General features: G+C 42.0%; 1 protein-coding gene and 1 pseudogene across 2 annotated transcripts in view; one reads left to right on the top strand and one right to left on the bottom strand.

Moving 5' to 3' along the window:
• rnpepl1 (arginyl aminopeptidase like 1) overlaps positions 1-27,074 on the top strand; it is an 84,868-nt gene that overhangs the window by 26,399 nt on the left and 31,395 nt on the right. For both annotated transcript variants that reach the window (XM_087993526.1, XM_087993525.1), the window contains exons 2-3: positions 10,054-10,194; positions 25,462-25,613. In XM_087993526.1, coding sequence (XP_087849652.1) covers positions 10,054-10,194; positions 25,462-25,613 — 293 coding nt within the window. The remainder of the gene's footprint in view (positions 1-10,053; positions 10,195-25,461; positions 25,614-27,074) is intronic.
• On the bottom strand, positions 13,111-14,601 carry LOC148148301 (uncharacterized; annotated as a pseudogene).

The raw sequence follows: 27,074 nt of genomic DNA, 5'->3' as shown, positions 1-27,074 counted from the left end.
CGGGCCAAGCCCCAAGGGTTTGCCCACGAACGAGCCAATGGTCAGCAGACGACATTCGACCTCATGTATCATTGACTATCTATTGGCGCAAATCCGTCCAAACCGTTATGGCTCTAGTGGACACAGGGGCGGAGGCCACCTTAATCTATGGGACGCCCCATAAGTTTAAAGGAACCCCAGTCACGCTGGTTGGGCTGGGAGGTAATCTGATTGAAGGAAGAACAGTACAATTGCCCCTAAAGATAGGTACAATGCCCATTAAAACTTATTCAATTATCATTACACCGGTTAGAGAATGGATCCTGGGAATGGACATTCTGGCCGGTTTAACACTTCACCTCCAACAAGGGAAGTTTGAATTTGGAATCACGAAAATGGCTTTGCGCTGTAGGACGGTGTTAGTGGGAAAGGTTAAGATGGACCCCTTCCCCATCCCGATCGCCGATCGCGTAATAAGTCTTAGACAGTATAGGATTCCCGGCGGACATAAAGAAATATCCGCCACAATTAAGGATTATTTGGAAGCGGGAGTGCTTAGGACATGCACCACGGCGTGGAATAACCCCTTATGGCCCGTACATAAAGCCGATGGGTCATGGCGGATGACGGTAGATTATCGGCAACTAAACCGTCACACTCCGGCCTTGACGGCAGCGGTCCCGGATGCCGTCACTATTATAGGACGAATCCAACATCATCCAGGGGTGTGGTACGGAGTAATTGATTTGGCTAATGCCTTCTTCACAATTCCTATTCCCGAAGATAGGCAGGAACAGTTCGCATTCACTTGGGAGGGTAGACAATTCACGTTCACACGACTGCCCCAAGGATATCTGCATAGCCCTACTATCTGCCACCGGATAGTTGCAGAACACGTGGCTGCCTTTAAAGTGCCTGACGAAGTGATGATCTCGCACTATATTGACGATATGATGATACAGGGGACAAGTCAGAAGCAGGTTCAGGAATTGCTGGACCAACTGGTTCAACATATGCGAGGATATGGGTGGGAGATCAACCCAGCCAAAATCCAGGGTCCCTCACAAACGGTAAAATTCTTAGGAATCGTGTGGAACAAGGGGGAAAGGGAAATCACTGCGAAAGCTAAAAATAAGATTCAGGTCTTTGCCGTCCCTCACACCCAGAAGGACGTGCAGCAATTTATTGGGTTATTCGGATTCTGGAGACAGCATATTCCCCATTTAGGACAAATTTTAAAACCTTTGTATCGAGTTACGAGGAAAAAGGCAGCGTTCGAATGGACGGAGGTCCATCAAACTGCATTTGAAATGGCCAAGCAAGCGATACAGCAAGCTGTATCCTTGGGAAAGATACAGTCAGGACCTGTAGAACTGCAAGTCTCAGCACAGGGGGATTATGCCAATTGGAGCTTATGGCAAAAACAGGAAAGAACCCGTAAGCCACTGGGATTTTGGTCCCGAAAATTACCCCCAGCAGGGGAACGGTATACCCCCTTTGAGAAACAGTTATTAGCATGCTACTGGGGCTTGGTGGAAACCGAAGCCCTGACCATTGGACATGAAGTGATCATGAGAACAGCTATCCCTATTCTTCCGTGGGTACTTAGTGACCCCACTACCCACCGAATAGGAACTGCCCAAGAGAGCAGCATCATTAAATGGAAATGGTATGTGTCGGAGAGAGTGCGGACTGGACAGAAAGGAGTGTCAGTCCTACATGAGCAAGTGGCGGAGGCCCCTGAGGAAGGGGAAAAGCGGTTTGAGGTGATTGAATACAAGGAATCACCCGTTAAGATGGGAAAACGGTATGATGAACTGACCCCGGATGAACAAGCCACGGCTTGGTTCGTAGATGGGTCAGCCCAGTGGAAAGCGGGACAGCGTAGATGGAAAGCTGCCGCCTTTAACCCAAAACAAGGCACTACCCTAGAAGAATTAGGGGAGGGAAAAAGTAGTCAGTGGGCAGAATTAAAGGCAGTGCATATGGTAGTCATGCAAGCAGGGGTCATGGGAGTTTGTTTGTTCTCTGACTCGTGGTCAGTGGTTAACGGCATGACACAATGGATGCCAACTTGGCAGGCCAATCAGTGGATGATCCAGAATAGGGAAGTGTGGGGTAAACAGTTATGGGAGGATATATGGGAGAAAGCTCAATACCTGGTCATATACATCACCCACGTAGATGCCCATACCTCTCGAAATGATGTGGAAGCTCTACATAACCGATATGTGGATGGTATCGTCCGAACCATGATGGTGCAAAGGGGCACCTCAGTGGACCTAGCTAGATGGGCACACCTTAAGGCTGGGCACTGGGGAGTGCAAGGAACCTTGCACTGGGCTCGAGACCGAGGAATAGATCTTATGGTAGATGATGTTAAGACTGCAGTAAACCAGTGTGAGCAGTGTCAACATCAGCGGCAGGGAGTGCCCCAACACATGATGGGACATATCCATCGGGGGGATGGTCCGGGCCAGAGCTGGCAAATGGACTTTGTGGGTCCCTTACCCTCCTCACAAGGATGTAACCACATATGTACAGCTGTGGACACTATGTCTGGGGTTTTGGTAGCCCATCCCTGTCGTCACAACAATCAACAGGCTACCTTGCGATGTTTAGATTTGATTGAACAATTTTATGGATTGCCCATACAGGTCCAGAGTGACAATGGCTCCCATTTCACAGGAAGGGCGGTAAAGCAGTGGTGTCACGATAACCACGTGGAATGGGTTTATCATGTACCCTATCACCCACAAGCTGCGGGACTTATAGAACGAATGAATGGGCTTCTGAAGTCCTCACTACGAAAAGCAGGAGATTGCAATGACTTAACGGGTTGGAGGAAGCAACTAATTCGGGTGGTGAAACAAATTAATAACCGCCCATTAGGAAATGGGGTAACACCCTTGAATAGGATGATACGAGTATGTGATACCCCAAAGACTCAGCCTATTAAAATGTGGAAGTTCGCTGAGGAAGCTGATATTCCCGTAAGGGCCACGCCGGCTTCGGCTGGACTGGACCTACGAGCACTAACTGCCCAGACTTTGATCCAACAGAAACCTACGGTGATTAAGACCGGGTTAGGGTTGATTTGTCCCCCTGGAACCTATGGGCATATCCTCCCGCGGTCGGGACTGTCACTAAAGGGGATTGATGTGATGGCAGGCGTAATTGACGCAGACTACCAAGGGGAGTTGGGGGTGATCCTGGTCAACATCACCGCTGAACCTTACGTGATACAGAAGGGGGACAGAATAGCGCAATTGGTCATTAAGCCATGTAACCTTACAACGGTGGAAGAGATGGGAGCTCCCGTTACGGTTACTGAGCGTGGGACGGGGGGATTTGGGTCTACTGACACTAAGGGGGCCAAGGTATGGGTGCGCCAGACGACCGGCCCCCCCAGGCCGGCCGAAATCATAGCACAGGGGAAGGACAGTCTGGTCACCATTATGTACCCCGGAGACCCGACCTGGGCAAACGTCCCGGCGAACCAGTGCTACTTACGTGAGACCTAAATAATGTTGTAATTGCTATGCACCCGCAGGCTGACCCTCCGCCTTGAACATGGGGTGGTCATGGGGATTGCGACTCCTATTGGTGATGTTCGCGATCGGATGGCCACTCCAGGGCATCGGTATCACGGCCTGGACGCTGGTACCGGTCGCCCGCCATGAGGTGCGGTGGGAGGCCAGTAGCCAGCGACGGACGCAGGACGACTTTACATGTGAACCCGGTCAGCAGTGCGTTGTTCTGACTCTCACCAGCGACTGTCAATTGTACACGTGTGCACAGTGCTACATGCGCCGGGATGGGGAAAAATATGACATATCGTTCATACCGCCTAATTGCACCCTGGTGGTAAATGCCCAAGTCAAGACGTGTTTGTGGGACCGACGCACCCAGACATGCGGGACAACGGGGACTCATTGGAGCGTCACAGCTCGGGGGGAAGATCTGTGGCTGCGCAATGCCACCGATATTCGGAATCGTCATCGATTCATGTGGTTAATAATGGTACTGCCCTCGACGAACGCCCCGTCTGAGGCGTTATTAAACCCCACGCGGGGCGGGCCAGCACCGAAGAGGGGTGCCACGGGGGGCGTGCGGTCGCATCGAACACAGTTGGCCCCTATTATGTCAACTTGTCAACAGATGGCCCGGGCGGTACTGCACACTGATGTTCATTGGCGGGTACAGTTGCCCCTCATACCCGAGTGTCATACCAAGAGGCGGCGACGAGCGTGGTACGACACCCTGCTGGGAGGCGCAGGAACTGTTATGGGTATCTCGAATGCCATTGACTCTGAGGTAACCCGTACTAAATTATCTAACACGGGACAGGCCACCTCACAAGGACTACATACTATTGGAAGGTGGATGCCATCCGTAATGATGACTCAAGGAGAGACAGCTGAAATAATGATACGATCTCTGCAATGGGAACTGGATGTCTGGGGCGCCACTCAGGAACTGTTTGAGAACATTACGGCTCAGTTAAATTGGACTGCCTGTCATATTCAAATGTTGCATGCTCAAATACAGAAAGAACGCTTTTTGCGTGTGGTAACATCCCCCAATGTACAGGCGTGGAGGGGACTATGGAATGTATCTGAGAAATTGTGGATGATAACCCATCCAGAGCGAACATGGTGTAACGCAACTATGTGTAACGGATACTTTGTTACCATGAATGTAACCCACACTGTTACGGTCTGTCGATATTATGTATTACCAGTGATTACATCTTCTGGATATTATTTTCTGAAGACAAGGGGACAGTGGTTTAGCCCAGATACCAATATTACCTATGATCTGTCCGCTTGTGAACAGACTGATCAGGGGAAAACTTGCCTACTGATGGACAGGTATCGGGACCCTTGCTTGACTAAGGGAACGGCCCTGTGCGAATGGACTGTTGAGACTCCAAGGGACATGATGTGGCAGATTGGGCCACACACGCTCTGTGTGGCTACCAATAATCCACATCCTATGCTTCCCTCAGCACCGTTCTCGGGATGCCTCTCAAATGTCTATCAGTGGCACTGGCAGAATCACACCTATTTGTTGACCACTTATAGCAGTGCTCGCCACTTTACCAAGGTGCAGTGGAAAGTGCTGAGGAATCCCTGGAACATTTCCCTGGATCGGTTTAAGCGGGCATTGGACCGATCCGAGGAGCTTAAGCAGATATTACGAAAGCATCAAACCAATGTCACCAAGGTTACGGTGTCTACCTTTATACATGGACAGGAGGTAGTACATGCTGCCCGTGTAGTGGACGTGGAGTCAGCTCATCATTGGTGGGACATATTGAGTGGTATGTCCTCCACTGCGGGGACATTCCTGTTCCCACCCTTGTCGATCCTGGTAGCGGTCCTGGTGATTTTAACATGCTGTAATGTCCTGACTTGCTTGTATATTTGGCGTGTACGTAGGCGCTTGTTAGAAAGAATACATATGGGCATAATGTAACACATGTATTGGGTCAAGCAGTGGAATGTGGTGTAAAATTATGTCCCAATACATGTGTGAATCATTATGCAACACATGTATTGGGCCAAGCAGTGGAATGTGGTGAAAGGGTTAAAATTGTGTCCCAATACATGTGTGAATCTAACCGAAAATGGAAGGTGTCGCTTGGTCCCGTGTGAATCTTGTCATACACCTTCCCGTGTGAATAACCAGAATGGAATGTGTTTTTTAGCCTTGCTCTGCTCTAACCGAAAATGGAAGGTGTCGCTTAGTCCCGTGTGAATCTTGTTATACACCTTCCCGTGTGAATCTTCTTATCTGTATGTAACCAGAATGGAATGTGTTTTTTAGCCTTGCTCTGCTGTTCACATGAATGTTTATATCTGGAAAAGGGTATATCAGCTGGAGAAGTCTCCAGTTCGGTAGAGCCTGCTCCGGGGTTACGTTTAACCGCCGAGCGTGGGTTGTTGGCAACCGCTCTACGAGAACTGACGGCTCCCAGTTTTGGTAACACGTAGAGTGAGTATAAACCAGACCCGTTGTAAGTACGAGACTGGTTGTGGGGACACTGCGGGGAATAAAACACTTATATTCTAGCAGACTCGCCTCTTGGCTGTTTGTTCTGTGTCAGACTACTTTCCTGCGAGCCTGGTCCTTGACCTTGAGAATTTTTTAAAACAGAGGGTTACAAGGTAGCCAGGAAAAACCTAAAGAGAGAGCTCAGAAGAGCCAGGAGGAGACATGAGAAGTTGTTGGCGGATAGGATCAGGGTAAACCCTAAGGCCTTCTGTAGGTATTTAAGGAATAAAAGAATGCCGAGAGTAAGGTTAGGGCCAATCAAGGATAGTAGTGGGAAGTTGTATGTGGAGTCAGAGGAGATAGGAGAAGTACTTAATGAATATTTTTTGACAGTATTCACTCGAGAAAACGACAATGTTGTTGAGGAGAATACTGCGATATAGGCTACTAGACTAGGTGTGATTGAGGTTCACAAGGAAGGGGTATTAGAAATCCTGCAGAGTGTGAAAATAGATAAGTCCCCTGGGCCAGATGGGATTTATCCTAGGATCCTCTGGGAAGCCAGGGAGGAGATTGCCGAGCCTTTGTCATTGATGTTTAAATCGTCATTGTCTACAGGAATAGTGCCAGAAGACTGAAGGATAGCAAATGTGGTTCCCTTGTTCAAGAAGGGGAGTAGAGACAATCCAGGTAATTATAGACCAGTGAGCCTTACTTCAGTTGTTGTTAAAGTGTTGGAAAATGTTATAAGAGATAGGATTTATAATCATCTAGAAAATAATAATTTGATTAGGGATAGTCAGTACGCTTTTGTGAAGGGTAGGTCGTGCCTCACAAACCTTATTGAGTTCTTTGAGAAGGTGACCAAACAGGTAGATGAGAGTAAACCGGTTGATGTGGTGTATATGGATTTCAGCAAGGCGTTCAATAAGGTTCCCCACAGTAGGCTATTGTACAAAATGCGGAAGAATGGGATTGTGGGAGATATAGCAGTTTGGATCAGTAATTGACTTGCTGAAAGAAGACAGAGGGTGGTGGTTGATGGGAAATGTTCATCCTGGAGTCCAGTTACCAGTGGTGTACCGCAAGGGTCAATGTTGGGTCCACTGCTGTTCGTTACTTTTATAAACGACCTGGATGAGGGCGTAGAAGGGTGGGTTAGTAAATTTGCAGACAACACTAATGTCGGTGGAGTTGTGGATAGTGATGAAGGATGTTGTAGGTTACAGAGAGACATAGATAAGTAGCAGAGCTGGGCTGAGAGGTGGCAAATGGAGTTTAATACGGACAAGTGTGAGGTGATTCACTTTGGTCAGAGTAACCGGAATGCAAAGTACTGGGCTAATGGTACGATTCTTGGTAGTGTAGATGAGCAGAGAGATCTCGATGTCCCGGTACACAGATCCTTGAAAGTTGCCACCCAGGTTGACAGTGTTGTTAAAAAGGCATACAGTGTTTTAGTTTTTATTAATAGTGGGATCGAGTTGCGGAACCATGAGGTTATGCTACAGCTGTACAACACTCTGGTGCGGCGGCACTTGGAGTATTGTGTACAGTTCTGGTCACCGCATTACAAGAAGGATGTGGAAGCTTTGGAAAGGTTGCAGAGGAGATTTACTAGGATGTTGCCTGGTGTGGAGGGAAGGTCTGACGAGGAAAAGCTGAGGGACTTGAGGCTGTTTTCGTTAGAGAGAAGAAGGTTGAGAGGTGACCTAATAGAGACATATAAGAAAATCAGAGGGTTAGATAGAGTGGATAGGGAGAGCCTTTTTCCAAGAATGGTGACAGCGAATACAAGGGGGCATAGCTTTAAATTGAGGGGTGATAGATATAGGACAGATGTCAGAGGTAGTTTCTTTACTCAGAGAGTAGTAAGGGTATGGAATGCTTTGCCTGCAACGGTAGCAGATTCGCCAACTTTAAGTACATTTAAGTCGTCATTGGACAAGCATATAGATGTACATGGAATAGTGTAGGTTAGATGGGCTTCAGATTGGCATGACAGGTCGGTGCAACATCGAGGGCTGAAGGGCCTGTACTGCGCTGTAATATTCTATAGTCTGATCTGAGAACAGCCCCCGAAAACTAGCTTAGCTTTAAATGACTCAAGTTATAGCCTGAACAAGATATAAGATATGTTCAAAATTATGGCTCACAGAACCATTTTTTATAAACTCAATCATTGGATTAAGAACCCTCTCCTTAGTATAGGTTGTTGTTGAAGTCTACTTTGTTAATAATGTGAAATTGATCAGCTTGATTAGATTTTTCCACATGCACATATAAACTTAAACATGAAGACAATGGAGTTTTTTGGAGGGTTCATCTTGTCTGTAAAATGAACAAGCCTTTATTCATTATCGTGTCTCCAGTTTCAGACCGAAAGGTAGTGCTTTGAACAAGACCCCAGAGGTGTCTTGTTCCTTTTTGTCCCAAAGTCTGTTCAAACAGGACGATTTAAAATGGTTAAGTGATGAGTAGACATTAATGAAAATATATCCTTTGTTAAATACTAGTTTTTAATTGTTTGTTCAATTTATAGTAGAATTGGGGACTTCCTAATCAATCATCTGTTGCTACTGGCTGATTTCATAATACTAGTGATTATTGTTCTGAAATTGAGTTAGTGTGTTACATAGAGTGAAAACATAAGATGGCTTATTTGCTTTGGTGATCCGGCAGAATATTTATTTTGTTGAAATGCCTTTAAAAGTGACCTAAGTTAAAAAGCTAAATCTAAAACAAAAAATGTAAAACAAAATCTGCTTACAACTCAACATTTTGGGCTACATTATAAACTAATCTTCCTTGGCCATCAAGGAGCAGGACTTGAACCAGTAGCTTCTAGCTTAGAGGCAGGAACATCAGCCACTGACCACATGACCTCTTGCTCACAATCTACCAATAAATTAATTTGAAAGTTCTCATCTTCATGTTCAAATCCCTTCGATCCTTGTAACCTCCAGCAACATTTCGAGAAGTATAATTCCCACAACTCTTGCCTCTTTGACAATGTATTAATTTTTTTTCTGCTGGAATCACATGTTTTAGCATTCTCTTTCACATAATTATACATTACATGTTTTATCTTTCCATAATTCTTGAAGGTGTCTTGATTTTACTCAAACCACCACAAATTTGAGCAGAGGTACAGATTTACATGGTGATATCAGAACAATTAAAGATTTGGAGTAATCAGTGTCCTTCTTGTTAATGCTTTCTTCTATGTGGCGCAATCACTTAAGGTAAAGTAAGGTAAAATCGCATTCAAGAGAGATACCTGGTAGTGGTTTAACTCATGGGTCATCACACTTCAGGTGAGGGGAGAGACTGAGAAGCAGAGCCCTTCATGGAAACCTCAGTCAGTGCAGGAATTGAACCTATGATGTTCGTATCACAAACCAGCCATCCAACCAACTGAGCTACAAACTTTAAAACTAGAAAATATTTTGCATGCTATAAAGTTCTATGTTGTGTTTATAATCAAAAGATATCTGATTTTAAATCATCAGGGAAACTCCACTTTTCCCTTGGACAATTTCTTGTGTGTATTTTTCATATGGCTGAGATTTACCTGCTTACTACCGAAGTGCAACTCCCAGTGTCATGTGAATTATTAATCATAGACATCAGCACGTCATTCTACTTGTTTTACACATGGCCTCATAAGAAATGAGCTGAAAAGTTTAATTTCAGAAGAGGCACAGTGCTAAATCTTTTTCACAATGAATGTGTAGATTTTCAACTGTCAACTGCTGCTTTCTTCCAAAATAATATATTTCTGTTTGCTGCATTAGTTGAAATATTTCCATATTAATGATGTAACACAATTTTATGGTCTTTATGCATTCTAAGATGCACCAGATCTTTCAATGGCATAAACAACAATGACATAAAATATTGGATTCTGAATCTTATTTTCAGATCTCACCAACTGGAGAGTGATTGTACAGGATTCAGAAATCAGAACTGAAATTAAGACCAATTGTCCAACAACATGCAATAATCACAAAGTAAAACCGTAATTTAAAGCAGTCAGTGATTCAAGTATTTTGCTTTTTTTCATACTTACAGATTTGGTGGCTGGATCCAGAATTAACAAGTGGAAATTCCAAACCATTCCTTTTCACACACGGTCACTCAGTGTGTAACAGGTCCTTCTTCCCCTGCTTTGACACACCTGCTGTCAAGAGTACTTACTCCGCTACAGTTATGGTAGGAAACATGCTATTCAAATTGCTTTAATTGTTTTTACTTGATATTAACAATGAATCAATGAAACAGTTGATTATGCTGTGGAGTTCAAATAGATAACAAGTAAATTTGTTTGCCATTTGTTAATTTGCAGCTGGACTATGTCATCAGATAAATTCTGTCATGTTGAATCCGAGTATTGGTTCAGATTATGTGGCAATTGTGAACATTTACAATGATATGTAGGTTAGTTTAACTGCTGACGCTAAGATTTTTCATCAAGATACAGGTAATACTGCTGTAAACTGTTTCGCTTTGGATCTGTAGCTGTGCTTAATACTGTATTGTTTTTCATGTCCTATAAGGCAATAGAGTCAAAATATATGGGAGAAGAGTTCTAAAAAAAGTAAGCAACAATACTTCTGAAAAACATTTTAGAGCAAACAAAATAACTTTGATGCAAGACAAAACAGGATAGGAACAGGGACTACCTATGCTGATCAAAAACTGGTTTAGATTATTTAAAGAATGAATTAGTAAGAGACCTGAAATAAAGACAAGTTTTACAAGTGGTCCCTGCTCCCTTTTCTTCTTTTCTTCTCCTTCTTTAATCTCTGCCATTTCCTTTTCCACTGACCCCATTTTCTTCCCTTGTACCTAAGGCTTTTCACTCCTCTTTTGTTTGTCTCATGAGGAGAGATTGAACAGTTTAAGCCTTTACTCAAGAGAGTTTAGAAGGATGAGAGGCAATCTAATTGAGGTATATAAGATGCTGACGGGAATTTATAAAGTCGACATAGAGCAGATGTTTCCCCTCGTGGGGCAAGCTGGAACAAGGGGTCCTAGTTTTTGGTTAAGGGGTGGCAGAGAGATGAGGAATTGCTTCTGTCAAAGAGCCATGATACTCTGGAATATATCAGCACAGAGTGTGGTGGATGTTGGGATACTGTGTAAATTTAAGGAGGCGATACACAGGTTTTTAATTAGTAATGCAGTAAAAGCTTATAGGGAATGGGCAAAAAAGTGGAGTTGAGGCTGAGATGAGATCAGCTATTCCTGATGAAGGGCTTATGCACGAAACTTGATTCTCCTGCTGCTCGGATGCTGCCTGACTTGCTGTGCTTTTCTAGCGCCACACTTTTCAACTTGAGATCAGCCACGTTCATATTAAATGCAGAGCATTTCCATGGGCTGAATTGCCTACTCCTGCTCCTAGTTCTTATGTTTTTATGTTCTGTTGACTGTTACTTTGCTCCAGCCCAAGTGGTACTGCTATTTGAAATGATTGCAGCTGTTTGTGCATTGTTTCTTGTTTTTCTTAGCTATCATATGCAATGACTGGATTGATTTCAAATAGTCACAGCACATGATTGTCACATATATGCGCACCATGTGATGAGCTCACATTACTGTTATTTGAAATTCACAGATGGCAATGCAGTGCTAGATTTAAAGATTAAATGGATGTTAATCAGATATAGAAGAATGCACTCCACAAGCACATGACATTGGAACTCACACTGGCAAATGCCGCATGTAAAATAACTTTGACATCAACCTATGATCAAGAACAGTCTTGAATTTGAATGTGGCAACTTCAATATTGTCAACACAGATTTTGAATACTCTATAACAGGCAACATTTCCAATGAGGAGGCCAACTTAGACTGCATGTTTGGAAAAGCAAAAGATACTGCCACCACAATTAAAACATTCCCTGTATACAGAGGAAACCTGAGATCTTATTCTCAATTATTCAGCCTATGAAATATTGCCACCTGTTAATAGAAGCTAATATACAACTTTTGGTCATCATTTCCACAGTAATAAAATCTGTTGTCGCAGTGAATACATCTCATGTTTTTTCCAAATGTTTTTGTTTGGTCATAAAATACAGGTGATATCATTTGCAATGACTGGATTGTCTTCAAATACTCACAGCACATGATGGTGCGCATATGTGTGATAATGCGATGAGCTCACATTACTGTTATTTGAAATTCACAGATGGCAATACAGTGCTAGATTTAAAAATTAAATGGATGTTTAAGTGAAAGTACATTTTGTTCCATACTGGGTCATAGCCTGAAGAAATAGAGTTAAAAATCTCACAACACCAGGTTATAGTCCAACAGGTTTATTTGGAAGTACGAACTATCGGAACGCTGCTAGGTAGCCAGTGGGTCAGGATCACAGGACACAGAATTTATAGTAAAAAAATTGAAGTGTCATACAACTCACATGATGTATTGAAAAAACGTAAATTGCTGTTAAGTCTTTAATCACTTAGAATGGGTTGCAGGTTTCAATTTGTTAATATGTAAAACCCAGAATGTTTTTCAAGTCACATACCCAACATAACTTAAGATTTAAAGAAAAGTGATATCTCAACTCAGACAGTGCATTACACGTGTGAGGTTAGAGTCAGTATGTATTCTTGCCTTGAGTCAGAGCAGTTCTGTTTACAAAGGAATTTATAAAATGTCACATGGATTGACTGTATATAGACAAAATAGAATAAAATAGAATGTATCTGCAAATGCAAATTCATTGCATAGACTTGTGTGGGTGTGTGTACGAGTGTGATGGAATATATGCCTGTGAGAGGGGGGGGGGGTGTATCTGAAAGAGAGCAAGTGTATGAGAGAGGGTCTGTGCGAGTGTGATTGTAAGTGTGTGTGTGTGTACATGAGTGTATAGTGTAGTGGGGTCACCTGTCGTGTGACAAGAACCCGAGGTTCCCATTGAAGCCATTCTTATGGGTACCAAACTTGGCTACCAGCCTCTGCTCGGCCATTCTGCATTGTTGTGTATCCCGAAGTCTGCCTTGGAGGGCAGTCACCTGAAGATCCGAGGCCAAATGTCCTTAACCACTGAACATCCCTGTCTGGCAATCGTTGAATGGCGTCATAGCGTCTGCTTGGTCTCGCCAATGTACTATGCCTGGGGGCATCCTTGCCTGCAGCATATGAGGGAGAACACATTGACCAAGTCACATGAGTACCTGCCGTGTCCATGATGGGTGGTATAATGGTAATATCCATGTTGACACTGACACATCTTGCAGTGGTTCCCATGACAGGGTTGTATGGTGTTGTGATCGATGTTGTCCTGAAAGCTTGGCAGTTTGCCTCGAATAATGATCTGTTTACAGTTTGGCAGTTATTTAAAGGTGAGAAGTGGAGGTGTAGGGAAGATCTTGGTGAGGTGCTCATCCTCATCGACAATGTGTTGCAGGCTACAAAGAATAAGGCATAGTTTCTCCGCTCCCGGGAAGTACTGGACAATGAAGGGTATCCTTTTGGTCGTATCCAATGTCTGTCTCCTGAAGAGGTCATTACTATTTCTCACAGTGGCATGTCGGTACTAGCAATCAATGAGTTGGGCATTGTATCCTGTTCTTATGAGAGTGTCCTTCAGCACCTTCAGGTGTTCGTCATGTTCCTCCTCACCTGAACAGATCCTATGTATGCGTAAGGCTTGTCCATAGGGATGGCTATTTTAATATGTTTAGCGTGGAAGCTTGAGAAGTGCAGCATCGTGAGGTTACCCATGGGTTTGCGGTGGAGTGAAGTACTGAGGTGCCTGTCCTTGATGGGGATGCATCCGCTGCACCCGATGTGGCCTCCTCTACATTGGGGAGACAGGCCGCCTACTTGTGGAATGTTTCAGAGAACACCTCTGGGACACCCGCCCCAACCACCCTGTGGCTGAACACTTTAACTCCCCCTCCCACTCTACCAAGGACATGCAGGTCCTTGGCCTCCTCCATCGCCAGACCATGACAACACGACACCTGGAGGAAGAGCGCCTCATCTTCCGCCTAGGAACCCTCCAACCACAAGGGATGAATGCAGATTTCTCCAGCTTCCTCATTTCTCCTCCCCCCCCCCCCCCCCCCCCCCCCCCCCCACCTTTATCTCAGTCCCAACCCTCAGATTCAGCACCACCTTCTTGACCTGCAATCTTCTTCCTGACCTGTCCGCCCCCACCCCCTCTCCGGCCTATCACCCTCACCTTAACCTCCTTCCACCTATCACATTCCCAACGCCCCTCCCCCAAGTCTCTCCTCCCTACCTTTTATCTTAGCCTGCTTGGCACATCATCCTCATTCCTGAAGAAGGGCTTATGCCCAAAGCGTCGATTCTCCTGCTCCTTGGATGCTGCCTGACCTGCTGCGCTTTTCCAGCAACACATTTTTCAGCTCTGATTTGAAAGAGTAGTCAATGGTAAGTCTGATAGTGGGATGAAACTTGTTGATATCACTGTGTAGTTGTTTAAGTGACTCTTCACCATTAGACCAGAGGAAGAAAATGTCGTCAATAATCTGGTATATCGTGGTGGTTGGAGGTCTTGTGCAGCAAAGAAGTTTTGTTCAAACTTGTGCATAAAAATGTTGGCATATTGGGGTGCAAATTTGGTCCCCATGGCTGTACCATGTGTCTAGACAAAGAACTAGTTGTCAAAGGTGAAGACATTGTGGTCGAGGATGAAGCGGATGAGTTTCAGGATGATGCCTGGCGATTGGCAGTTGTTGTTACTGAGTACTGAGGCTCTTGCAGTGATGCCATCGTCGTGGGGGATGCTGGTTTAGAGTGCTGAAACACCTGATTCAACAGGTGGGTGGGTGCTGAGTTTCTGTAAGGAATCTGTAGTGTCACAACAGAAGCTGGGGCTCCCTTGTGCAATGGGTTTCAAGATGCCATAGCCAGAGAAGGTCCCATTGCCTGATATGATGGGACATTCAGGTGTTGTTAGCTTCATGTATCTACAAAAGGCGGTAGAATTCTCCTATTTGAGAAATAGGTGGGATGAGAGTACATAGGGTACTCTGAAGGATGAATCAAAAGTCTTGATCAGTGTGTTTAGTTCATGAGTGTGTTCTTTGGTCGGATTGGCCAGTAATTGTCTGTCGTGTTCTTGGTTGTTTAGTTGTCGGTACACTTGCAATAGTCCATTCTATTCAGAATGATGATGGCTTCTCTTTTGTCTGCTGGTCTGATGACAATGTTGTGACTGGTTTTGAGAGCATGAATGGCGTTGCATTGTGATCGGGTGATGTTTTGTTCTACTGTGTGAGTGTGGCTGATGAATCTGGCCTTTACACATTTCCTGGCGGTTTAAGCATACATATCAAGCTCGGGACAGTGGCCCTCCAGAGGGGTTCAAATCAACAACTCCTTTGGTCAGTCCACTGCGGATCACTCTGACGGCTGTTCCGGTTCGTCGATTGTCTCATTGGGCTCGCTGCTGACATCTTGGAAGAATTGCCAGAGTCTCATTCATCTGAAGAAATCCTCCGTGTCTGCCACAATACCAATGGGGTCCATTTTGATGGTGGGGCAGAAATCGAGCCCTTGGCTGAGAACTTCAATCTCTTCCAGTTGAAGGGTGTGGTCTCGTAAGGTTGACGATTGATTTCCACGTGGCAGTACTGTTTTCAACTCTGATGCTGGGGTAGGCTTGGTTACTGCTGGTGGTGATGTCAAGTTTCTGCAGTTCCTTATTCTTTGTGTGCATGTAAATGATGTAGTTCTGTCGCCTCCTCTGCTTGGCACATACTATAAACACACTCTCTCTTGGATGTAAACACACACACTCACTTGCGCAGACCCTGCTCAGATGCGCGCGTGCGCATGCACACACACATGCGCACACACACACACAGTCTCTCTCGCGCTCTCTCTTCCCCCCGCCCCCCCTTCGCCCCCCACACGCACACATAAAAGTCTGTGGGATGAATTTGCATTTGCAGATATTTTGTTCAAAAAGCACATAATCTGTAGGCAGTTAGTCCATATTTTATAAATTCCTACGTTGGAAATAGGAACGGTCTGGCTCAAAGTTGGAATACACATAGACTAACTTCACACCTTTAATGCATTGTCTGAGCCGAGATGTCACCTTTTTTTTAAAAAGCTTAAGTTATCTTGGGAATGTGACATGAAAGAAGTTCTGGGGTTTACATATTAATGAATCGAAACTGCAGCCCATTCTAAGTGACCAAGACTTAACAGCATTTTAGGTTAGTTCAATGCATCACCTAAGTTGTATGACACTTTGATCTTTAATATAAATTCTGTATTCTGTGATCCTGCCCCACTAACTACCTAATAAAGGAGCAGCACTCCGAGAGCATGTACTTCTAAATAAACCTGTTGGTCTATGACCTGGTGTTGTGGGATTTTTAACTTTGTCCACCCCAGTCTAACATTGGCACCTTCACATCATGAAGAAATAGAAAGTGACATACATTCAACTTCACAAAGACTTCAAAATTACACCATATAATAGTAATGTATAAACATTTAATGGGTTCAATTAAAATTTCTATCCATGCTACTTCAGCAGTCAGTAATTCTGAATAATGCCTAGGTTAAAAATAACAGTTACTCAAATGAATGTGTTTAATTTTTGTACATTCTGCCCCACCATCAAAATGGACCCCATTGGTATTGTGGCAGACACGGAGGATTTCTTCAGATGAATGAGACTCTGGCAATTCTTCCAAGATGTCAGCAGCGAGCCCAATGAGACAATCGACGAACCGGAACAGCCGTCAGAGTGATCCGCAGTGGACTGACCAAAGGAGTTGTTGATTTGAACCCCTCTGGAGGGCCACTGTCCCGAGCTTGATATGTATGCTTAAACCGCCAGGAAATGTGTAAAGGCCAGATTCATCAGCCACACTCACACAGTAGAACAAAACATCACCCGATCACAATGCAACGCCATTCATGCTCTCAAAACCAGTCACAACATTGTCATCAGACCAGCAGACAAAAGAGCAGCACGGTTCTGTGAACCAAAACCAGATCATTTTTATTCTAGTGTTTGTTTGTCACAACCCTTAATGATCAATTTAAGCATTTCTCTACTATTGATGTAAGGTTGATAGGTCGTAGTTTCCTGTTATCTCTCTTGCTCCCTTCTTAAATGGTGGGTTGAAATTTGCTATCCTTCAAGCTGCAGGAATCATTTCCAGAATCTATTGGAATTTTGAAAGATGGTCACCAATACATTGAGTATCTCTATAGCCACCTCCTTCAACACATTGGGAAATAAACTGTCAGGTCCTGGGGACTTGTAAACTTTCAGCCCCATTGATTTCTCCAGTACAACCTTGTTACAAAAACAAATTTTCTTCAGCTCCTTGTTCTTCCTCGTCACTTGGCTCTGTAATGAATTTCTTGTGTCTTCCTCACTGAAAACAGACACAAAGTAATCATTTCTTCTGTCATCTTCTCTCCCTTTTCCGTACTCTAAATTCTTCTGATTCTGCTTGTAGTGGACCCATATTTGTCTTAGCCCAGATTTCCATTTTACATACCTGTCGAAACTTGTACAATCATTTTTTTTTGCTTAATTGCATGAATATTTTAATTTTCCTTTCTGTATCAATTTCTTGGTTCTCCTTTACAGTATTCTAAAAATATCCCATTTCTCAGATTTCTTACTATTTATTATGTTATGATATGAAGACAGAGCCATATCAAATCAACCTCCTCATTCCTATATTTGTAAAACAGTAAAATTAAAACATTCAATGATCCTCAAAATTGACCATTGTCTGGTTTCTAACCAGACTTTTTAAATAATCAATACCAGTCACCAAAGTTAGTTTAAACAAAAGAATTAACAATTTGTGAATAATACAGTAGCTTTAGCAAGGCAAAGCTAAATAAACTATGATTTAAACCACGTCTTCTTTGATTTTAGCTTTATTACTGTGTCCATGGATTTGAGGTTCTTCATCCCCAGTATCATCTCTGGTTCTCCTCTACATTATCTTCATGGCCTTAATATCCTTCTTAAAGTATGATGTCTTTAGCACTATAGCTGATACTGGAACATGATTTATAAACATTTAGCACAAATTCCTTTTGTTTATTCTCCATGTCTCAATTTATATAGTGAATGATCCCATGTACTTTTTTGAAAAAAAGTTTTGGGAACTTATACAGATCTTTTGAAGATGGAAGTCTATGGATTGTGAAAGGAGGACATATATCTTTGCTGGGATATGAGCAGGCTGCAGTGATTTATCATCCAGATTACAGGCCGTGGGCATCGGATAGATTTCCAAGGGTGAAGTCAGTCATGGTCTGGAAAATAATGACTTTGTATACACTAGTCTCTTTTTCCTTTTGTTTTCTTACAGGACACTGTGTATATATTTTCTCTTAAGATGTGTGGTTTTCCCTTCCCTTTAATCTCTTTATCTTTTGTTAAATGTTGTTCGTCTTAAATTTTTACCTAGTTCCAACAAAAGTTTACACATGAAAATTAACCTGCCTGTTCTCTCCACATATACAAATAGACATCGAACATTACAGTGCAGTACAGGCCCTTTGATCCTCGATGTTGCGCCAACCTTTGGAACCAATCTGAAGTCTATCCATATGTTTATCCAATGACCATTTTAAATGCCATTAAAGTTGGCGAGTCTACAACTGTTGCAGGCAAGGCCTTCCATACCCCTGCTACTCTCTGAGTAAAGACACTACCTCTGGCATCTGTCCTATATCTATCACTCCTCAATTTAAAGCCATGTCTCTTCATGCTAGCCATCACCATCCAAGAAAAAGGGTCTCACTTTCCACCCTATCTAACCCTCTTATTATCTTATATGTCTCAATTAAGTCACCTCTCAATCTCCTTCTCTCTAATGAAAATAGCCTCAAGTCCCTCAGCCTTTCGTCATAAGACCTTCCCTCCATAACACGCAACATCCTGGTAAATCTTGTCTGCACGCTTTCCAAAGCTTCCTCATCCTTCCTATAATGCAGTGTCCTGACCTGTACGCAGTACTTCAAGTGCAGCCATACCAGTGTTTTGTACAGCTGCAGCATGACCTTGTGGCTCTGAAACTCAATCCCTCTACCAATAAAAGCTAACACACCATATGCCTTCTTAACAACCCGCCAACCTGGTTGGCAACTTTCAGGGATCTACGTATATGGACACCGAGATCTCTCTGCTCATCTACACTACCGAGAATCTTACCATTAGCCCAGTACTCTTTATTCCTGTTGTTCCTTCCAAAGTGAATCACCTCACACTTTTCTGCATCAAACTCCATTTGCCAGTTCTCAGCCCAGCTCTGCAGCTTATCTATGACCCTCTGTAACCAACAACATCCTTCAGCACTATCCACAACTCCACTGACCTTAGTGTTATCCGCAAATTTACTAACCCATCCTTCTATGCCCCCATCGAGGTCATTTATACAAATGACAAACAACAGTGGCCCCAAAACAGATCCTTGCGCGACACCACTAGTAACTGAACTCCAGGTTGAAAATTTCCATCAACCACCACCTTCTTTCAACTAGCAATTTCTGATCCAAACTGCTAAATCACCCTCAATCCCATGCCTCCGTATTTTGTGCAATAGCCTACCATGGGGCACCTTATCAAACCCCTTAGTGAAATCCATGTTCGCCACATCAACCGCTTTACCTTCATCTCCCTCATTGGTCACCATCTCAATGAACTCAATAAGGTTTGTGAGGCATGATCTACCCTTCGCAAAACTGTGTTGACTATACCTAATGAACTTATTCCTCTTTAGATAAAGTCATAGAGATGTACAGCACGGAAACAGACCCTTCGGTCCAACCCGTCCATGCCGACCAGATATCCCAACTCTTCTAGCCCCGCCTGCTACTACCCGGCCTATATCCCTCCAAACCCTTCCTATTCATATACCCATCCAGTTGCCTTTAAAATGTTGCAATTATACCAACCTCCACCACTTCCTCTGGCAGCTCATTCCGTAGACGTACCACCCTCTGAGTGAAACAGTTGCCCCTTAGGTATCTTTTATATCTTTCCCCTGTCACCATTAACCTATATCCTCTAGTTCTGGACTCCCTCCACTCTAGGCCCCCAACCCCCCCGCCCCGGGGAGTAGCTATGTCTATTTATCCTATCCATGCCCGTCATGATTTTATCCTCTGTTAGGTGTCCCCCCCTCCCTCCGCCGAAGCCTCTCATGCTCCAGGTAAAACAGCCTCAGCCTATTCAACCTCTCCCTATAGTTCAAATGCTCCAACCCTGGTAACATCTTTGTAAATCTTTTCTGAACCCTTGTGACATGGGACAACTCAGGACTGGCTTGATGAACTGGTCTGAAATACATGACCTCCAATAACAAAAGTAATCAGCCTTTATTGCAGGGCAGAACAACTGAAGGTTACAACTGGAAAAGGCAACAATTTAACAACAGCTGATGCCCAAACACAGGTTGGAAGAGAATACTCAAGAATCCAACAATATGTTGGTGATCATAATATCTGAAAAGTTTTGAAGTCAATAGAATCACATAGAGACTGAGATCCAATGGACAAAATCCCATTCATTCATAAGATTGTGCTTATCTTCTCAAGGATGACAATATCATTTGTTAATACTGGAAAGAACATTGTGAACAACTCAGTGAATCCACAGGGATAGCTGATACCCTCCAGTATATCTCCCAGGGCCCAGTGGTACAATCCGTGGCTGAGTCACCATAGATGAAAGAGCTGCAACAAGCAATCAAACAGATGAGAAATAACAAAACTTAGACGATTATAAATCTTGCACATATCTTATTTTTTGCAATATTCCGTTTTTGTTTTAGTTTATTAATATTTGGAGCTTTAATATATATATATATTCTGTTAACTTTGCAATAAGTATTTTCTCAGTTTACATTTCCAGCTCTTCAGCCTGATTGACAGTCATCCTCCTTACTCCAACTATTTTAACTGTTTCCAATCCGTCATTTATTTTGTATTTCACTTTGATATAGTTAGAAGTATTTTGTAAAACTAAGAACAAATTGTGTAAAACAGTAACTTTTACAATAATTAGGTTTATAGGATTGTTGTCTTTGAGAACTGTATCTTCATTTTAGATAAAATGAAGATCTTTGCAGTCTGCCTGACAGCAGACCTGCATGGTTTGAATGTTAGAGTTTAAAGGGGACCCAGATATTTTTACTGGAAAGAAGGGGCAAGATATTTACATTTGGAGACCATGGCAGCAGATGTGTGCCAAAATTGGAGAGACCATGAGTACTAAGATAAAAAGAAGTTGGGTTCTGTCGAATTGTTAATCAATATGTTTACCTGGATATAACAACTACATGATTCATTTTGCCATGGAAGTGAACATCTAAGATATTCTTTAAAACTAATGAGCTGTAAGCCAGCTGGGTCAAGGGCATCCAGATTGTCTAGATGTTAAGATTCTCATGGGTTCACTGCGCAGGAATGTCGGTGATAACACGTGCTCAGATTCAAAACACCAAATTTGTAAAGAGTTAAAACAAAAGTTCAGCCATCTTGTTGTAGAGGAAAGATCTCCATTGCTGCTGTGACTATGAAATCCAATTCTGAATTGGAAATGGTCAGGTTCAGAAACTTAAAAGAATAGAAGTAAACCCTCTGAAGCTAAGATTCATATGACTTTGGAGAATTGGATGTTTGCTTGAAGTACATGTAATGTATACCTGTGAAGTTTATGCTAAAATTAAGAAAAGTGTAATATTCTGTTCATTGTGTTTTGTGGATTAACATATAAATTACATGCAGAGGATGATGTTTAGTCAAAAGTGCTTTAATCTTTTGTTGCAGTTATTTGTCTGAAAACATGAAATCTTGTCAAGTCATCCTTTCAGCTAATAACTGCAAGTTTAAGTATCTTTTTAAAAGTTATTCATCCCTACAAGATTGTAGCAAGCTGAAATATATCAGCCAATCATGGATGGAGAACAAATCTGTTGACCAGAACAGATCTTTTTTTCAGTCTGCAGATGTATCACAGCAAATCCCTCTTGCAGTTTTTATGTTGTCTAAAATAATTTGAATGTGCAAATATATTGCTTCTGTACTGCTGAAAAAAACAGCACATTTAAAGTTGCCTAGTTTAGAAATCAAACTGCTTGGCAGTTCACTCTGTGTCATTCTTCATGGCAAAACTTCAACCAGTTAGAGTCTCCTTGCAAATGAATCAATACGGCCCTCCCCCTCAGTATGTGTTGTTTCCTTTTACTTTCGCATTTCTTGCAAACTGTCCTGATTAATGCAAGACAAAAGCTTCAATTAAATTTGTCTTCTCTCAGCAATTATTATATAACTTTATATATTTTTTCTTTGCTGACTACTAGCACCAAGACTACTTGCACCTTATGCCATTGTTCCTCATTAATTTGTGCAAAGCAAAATTAATACCATATGTTGGTAGCTTTCTCAATAGGCAGACAATCAGGTTCCACATGTGCAGTGATGACACTCAACTCTAGCTTTCAATGGTCTCACTCTTACCAATTACCGTTGTGCTACCAGTTGTTTGTCCAACATCTCGGCTTGAGTGAATTTTCTTAGAAAAATTGAGATTATCAATTTCTACTTTCAGCACAAATTCTCAATCCTTACCAATGTCACTCCTGAGGTAATTTGAATTTAACTTGCATCTTGAAAAAGAGAGGTCAGATGGAATACCAGTTTTATTCCCTGTGCAATATTATTTTCCTTTGAATTCAATGGAAAGTCCAGCTAAGCAGTGTAAAACCAGAATGTCACTTGATCCATTTAGTTACTAGCTGGTGAGTTCAGTTAGAATTCTCCTCTGTGCCTCCGAAGTGTTTTGGGATATGTTTAGTGTCATCCAAATTTTTTGAAAGCATTAGTGATTAAATGTCATTTGTTGTTGAAATAAAAGAAGAAAATGTTTGAAGTGCAAAATTAATGGGAATTGAAATTCAAAGCTTGGAAGCTTCACAAGAACTAGATGGGCCTAATTCTAGTATTATTTTTTAACCTGAACAGTAAGAGTTAGTAGAAAGTGCAGTTTCAAATATTTTTTTCTTTGTTCTGGGCCAAAGATATTGTGCTGTCTCATAAAAACCTGACAGGCTGAATTAAGCTTAATGCTTCTTTGGAAATGAATCAAAGTGAGTTAAGCACTTTCTGATATACTTCAATATATTTTGTTCAGTCCATATTGATTAGAAAAATACAATAAATGATCAACATGCTCATATATTGCATGGAATAATACTATAATACCCTTATCCATTTTCCTTAAAGCTACAACTCAAACAAATGTGCTTACTTAAACAAAATTAAGGTGAAAATTATGCCAATAATCACACTTGCAGGGAATCTATAAGGAGGTCATAGGCTGTTTGGATTCCCAATTTGCTTTCAAGATTTTGTACAGGTCAAGCTCATATTATTTTCATTTCCTCTTGACAACCAAGTCCAATGTTCTCCTCCCACTGAATGAACAATCTATGTAATTTCATTTTAGAATTTCTTTTATTTAGGTACTGGTTAACTCTGTTGGCTAGATGGCTAGTATATGATTCACAATAATACCAACAGTGCAGGTTCGATTTCTGTTCTAGTCGAGGGAAACTTGGGACTTGCTTTCTAATTTGCCTCTGACAAAGAAAGGTAATTGCAAATATCACTGTCAAGAAAATACCACTGAGCTCAGTGTGAAACACAAAAAGGCAATGAGCCAAGGGCCTACCTGTGGACAGAACACAAATTAATTAACAGATATTTTAACAGTTCAGTTTGATTGTGCTTCGTGGCTTATTGCACAAGTTAAAACTACAGTTATGCTATTTTACAAAAAGTTTCATCTAAATTGTTCAGGGAACATATACAGTTTTGTACAAAGAAGTGGATGATCTATGTTCTGAAATTTCAACTTGTAGCTGGCACTTGAGCGCTGTAACCAACAAAGCGCTGGACCACATTAATCCCTCAAATAATGGGGTAGGCATCGGATCTGAAATCCAGGTGATTTGTATAACAGGCAATTGACCATAATCCCAGTTTTACACTCAAATAAAATACAGTTGGTTCTGATATAACACGATAATTCTGTTCATGCCCACTCTCACGTTATAAGAAAATCGCGTAATAGCTGCGCCATTTAAACTAATCACGTTATAGCCAATACGGTAAGGTAAGTTGCATTCTACAAATAACTAAATTCTTCAATCGCATTAAAGCCAATTCGCGTTGAAGAAACATGTGATATAGCAGAACCAACTATATCATGGATACTACAAGTCTGAAATAAAAACAGAAAATTCTGGAAAAGTTTAATAAGTCTAGAGAGAACAACAGAGTTAACATTAGGAGTCGAAAGACACTTCTTCAGAACCAAGCGATTCTCAGCATTTTCAGTTTTTATTTACCCATTTTACATCTAGGCAGGAAGTTCAGAAACTATCCTGCCATTTCTGAAATTGTATCTGTTCCTTGTTGACTGTCAAAGGAATCATCTTCCTTTCACTCATGGAATACTGCTATATTTTATCAACAACTCAATGTGCCTGGTTTAACTTGGAGAAAGTGAGGATTGCAGACATTGGAGATCAGAGTCAAAAAGTTTGGCACTGCAAAAGCAGAGCAGGTCAGGCAGCTACCAAGCACCATCAAGGCTGATGAAGGGCTTATGCCTGAAACGTCGAATCTCTTGCTCCTCGGATGCTGCCTGACTGCTGTGCTTTTCCAGCGCCACATGTTTTGACTCTAATGCCAGGTGTAACTGTTAGAGATTGAGACTGCAAAGTCCAGCAACTGAAAATAGTCATGTTTATAATACAGACTGAGCCAGTAGCTGACCTTCAAAAAGCATAAAATACAATTAGTCCAAAATGGTACACAGTTGATTTAAATGAGGCTCTTTTTTAAATATTACTTATGGGCTTGGAAAGTTGGCACATAAAAACTGATGGGTGTATAGCTGAAAATGAGAAATTTGTTGTGGGTTAACATCATATTTAGAGTTGAGAGGGGGTACAGTAATGAGGCCAGCATAGACATATATACCAAGACCTCAAAAACATGTTAAAATATCTGTTGCCATAGAATCTCATGTTCCAAACTGAGTATGCATGTGTTAGCTTTCTTGATTCTTGCACTTAAAGCTGTGATTTGACCATTCCCCAAGTGTAATGACCTTTCATTTGCTGTGTCAAATATTTCTTTGCTTCATAATGTCTAAGTTGCTCTTAGTTGGTTAGTGTGGCCCTTTATTATGCATGTTCTGATGACCAACACAGTTTAATGTGTGCTGTATTCTTGTAATATTGCCCTAATTTAGAACATTGATTTAAGAGACACTACTTGGCTATGTTTTCTAAGTGTTTCATATTGCTGACCTGCATGCCATTAAATTGCCTTTGTATTTTGCTTTCCTAGACTCCTTAATTTCATAAAAACTGTCGAGTCTGAAACCAGCATTTTTGTTCATTTATTCTGTTTCATTTCTTAGGTTCCACCTGGTATTAGAGTGCTGATGAGTGCAACTCGGAGCACATTTGATGAGCAAGAGAATATATACAGATTCCAAATGGAGTATCCGGTTCCTGCTTACCTGTTAGCACTTGTAGCAGGAGATCTGATCTCTGCAGATATAGGTCCACGGTAAGCACTTCTGTGACAATAAAATGGCTTTAATATCCTATCCTAATTATTATGCTGTATAACTAAATATAATCCCTTTACCCATTTCTATTCCTGAGCAAAATATGCAAAACCTGAAACAGCTGGATTTATTGAGACAACGCTGCCAATCACAATGTATTGCTTAAGCTAGTAGTTTCCCTTGTTTTATTTAATTTCCTGAGGGATAGAAATAACAAATTGATAAAATCTCCCATAAAGAGGGATTATTGTAGCAGAGCAATCAAAAACAAAAGCTCTGGGCTGTGAGCCAGTGGTAGGAGAAGGGTTAGTGCTCATCAATACAATTTGACTAGTTTTTCTTTTGGAAGAGTTCCTTATAGATGCATAGTTGTTGGTACGGATAGATCAACATAATTCTTCTGGCCAATTAATGCAGTTTAAATTGAGCCATGTGGTGCTGATTTTTTCAGCAGCAAGCATGCATGTACTTCTGACTGGATGTGCATCATTTTGGGTAAGCACAAATGCAAAGCTTCATCATGTAAAGGGCAAAAGAAGTTTGAAACAAAAACAGAAATTGCTGGAAAAGCTCTGAACTGAGGAAGGGTCAGTTGAGCCAAAACGTTAACTCTGATTTCTCTCCACAGATACTGCCAGATCTGCTGAGCTTTTCTAGCAATTTTTGTTTTTGTTTCTGATTTACAGCATCTGCAATTCTTTCAATTTTTAATAAAGATTGAAGTTACTTCTGCAAACAACAATTAATGCATGATAACTTAGTTTAAAACTGTATCAGATGGATTTTTGTTAACCAAAGCTATTAGGAGGATATAGGCAAAGGAGTTACATTGCAAATCAGCTGTGATCTCATTGAAAGTTGGAATAAGTTTAAATACTCCACTTCTGTTCCTTTATCCTTGCATCTTTGTTACAATATTGATTTTTACCCAAGGTGCTGATGCTGGATGACTTTGTGAAAATAGCTCCAAACTTTGCATAATATTTGGAAATTAATTCAGAATTTAGCAGGATCGTCTGCATTCTTGGTCCCAAGATCCCAAAATCCAGTCACGTTCTGACTCTCCTGTGATCCTGATCATAAATCATTTCTGGTGCTCAGATGTTTCCTCTGCAACTTGTTCTTGATGTCACATTATCAATTCCACATTGTTGTCTGAAACCAATACCATTTCCTCCCATCTCCACTCATTCTGGACCATAGCCTCCACGAGACATCCCCATTCCCCTACTTCCCACTCTGACCCCTGACTGCAACCACCAAGGCCTATCCTGAGCCCAAACTGCAACCTCACTGACCACCAATTTCCATTTTCCCACAACCTTCAATTGCAAGTACATGGTATATTTGAATTTGCCACTAATCTGACCACTTACTAGTGCAGTTCCTTGTGATGAGGCTAAAAGTCCAACAAATAGAGCTTCCATGATATAAAGAAGGCCCTTGTTTGTGTGCAGGAT

The sequence above is a fragment of the Chiloscyllium plagiosum genome, unplaced genomic scaffold (assembly GCF_037043375.1).
Source record: "Chiloscyllium plagiosum isolate Xiang-an unplaced genomic scaffold, Cpla_swu_hap1 HiC_scaffold_13, whole genome shotgun sequence".
NCBI lineage: Eukaryota > Metazoa > Chordata > Chondrichthyes > Orectolobiformes > Hemiscylliidae > Chiloscyllium > Chiloscyllium plagiosum.
The sequence above is the reverse complement of the archived record's forward strand: the minus strand, read 5'-3'. Positions and strand labels throughout refer to the sequence as shown.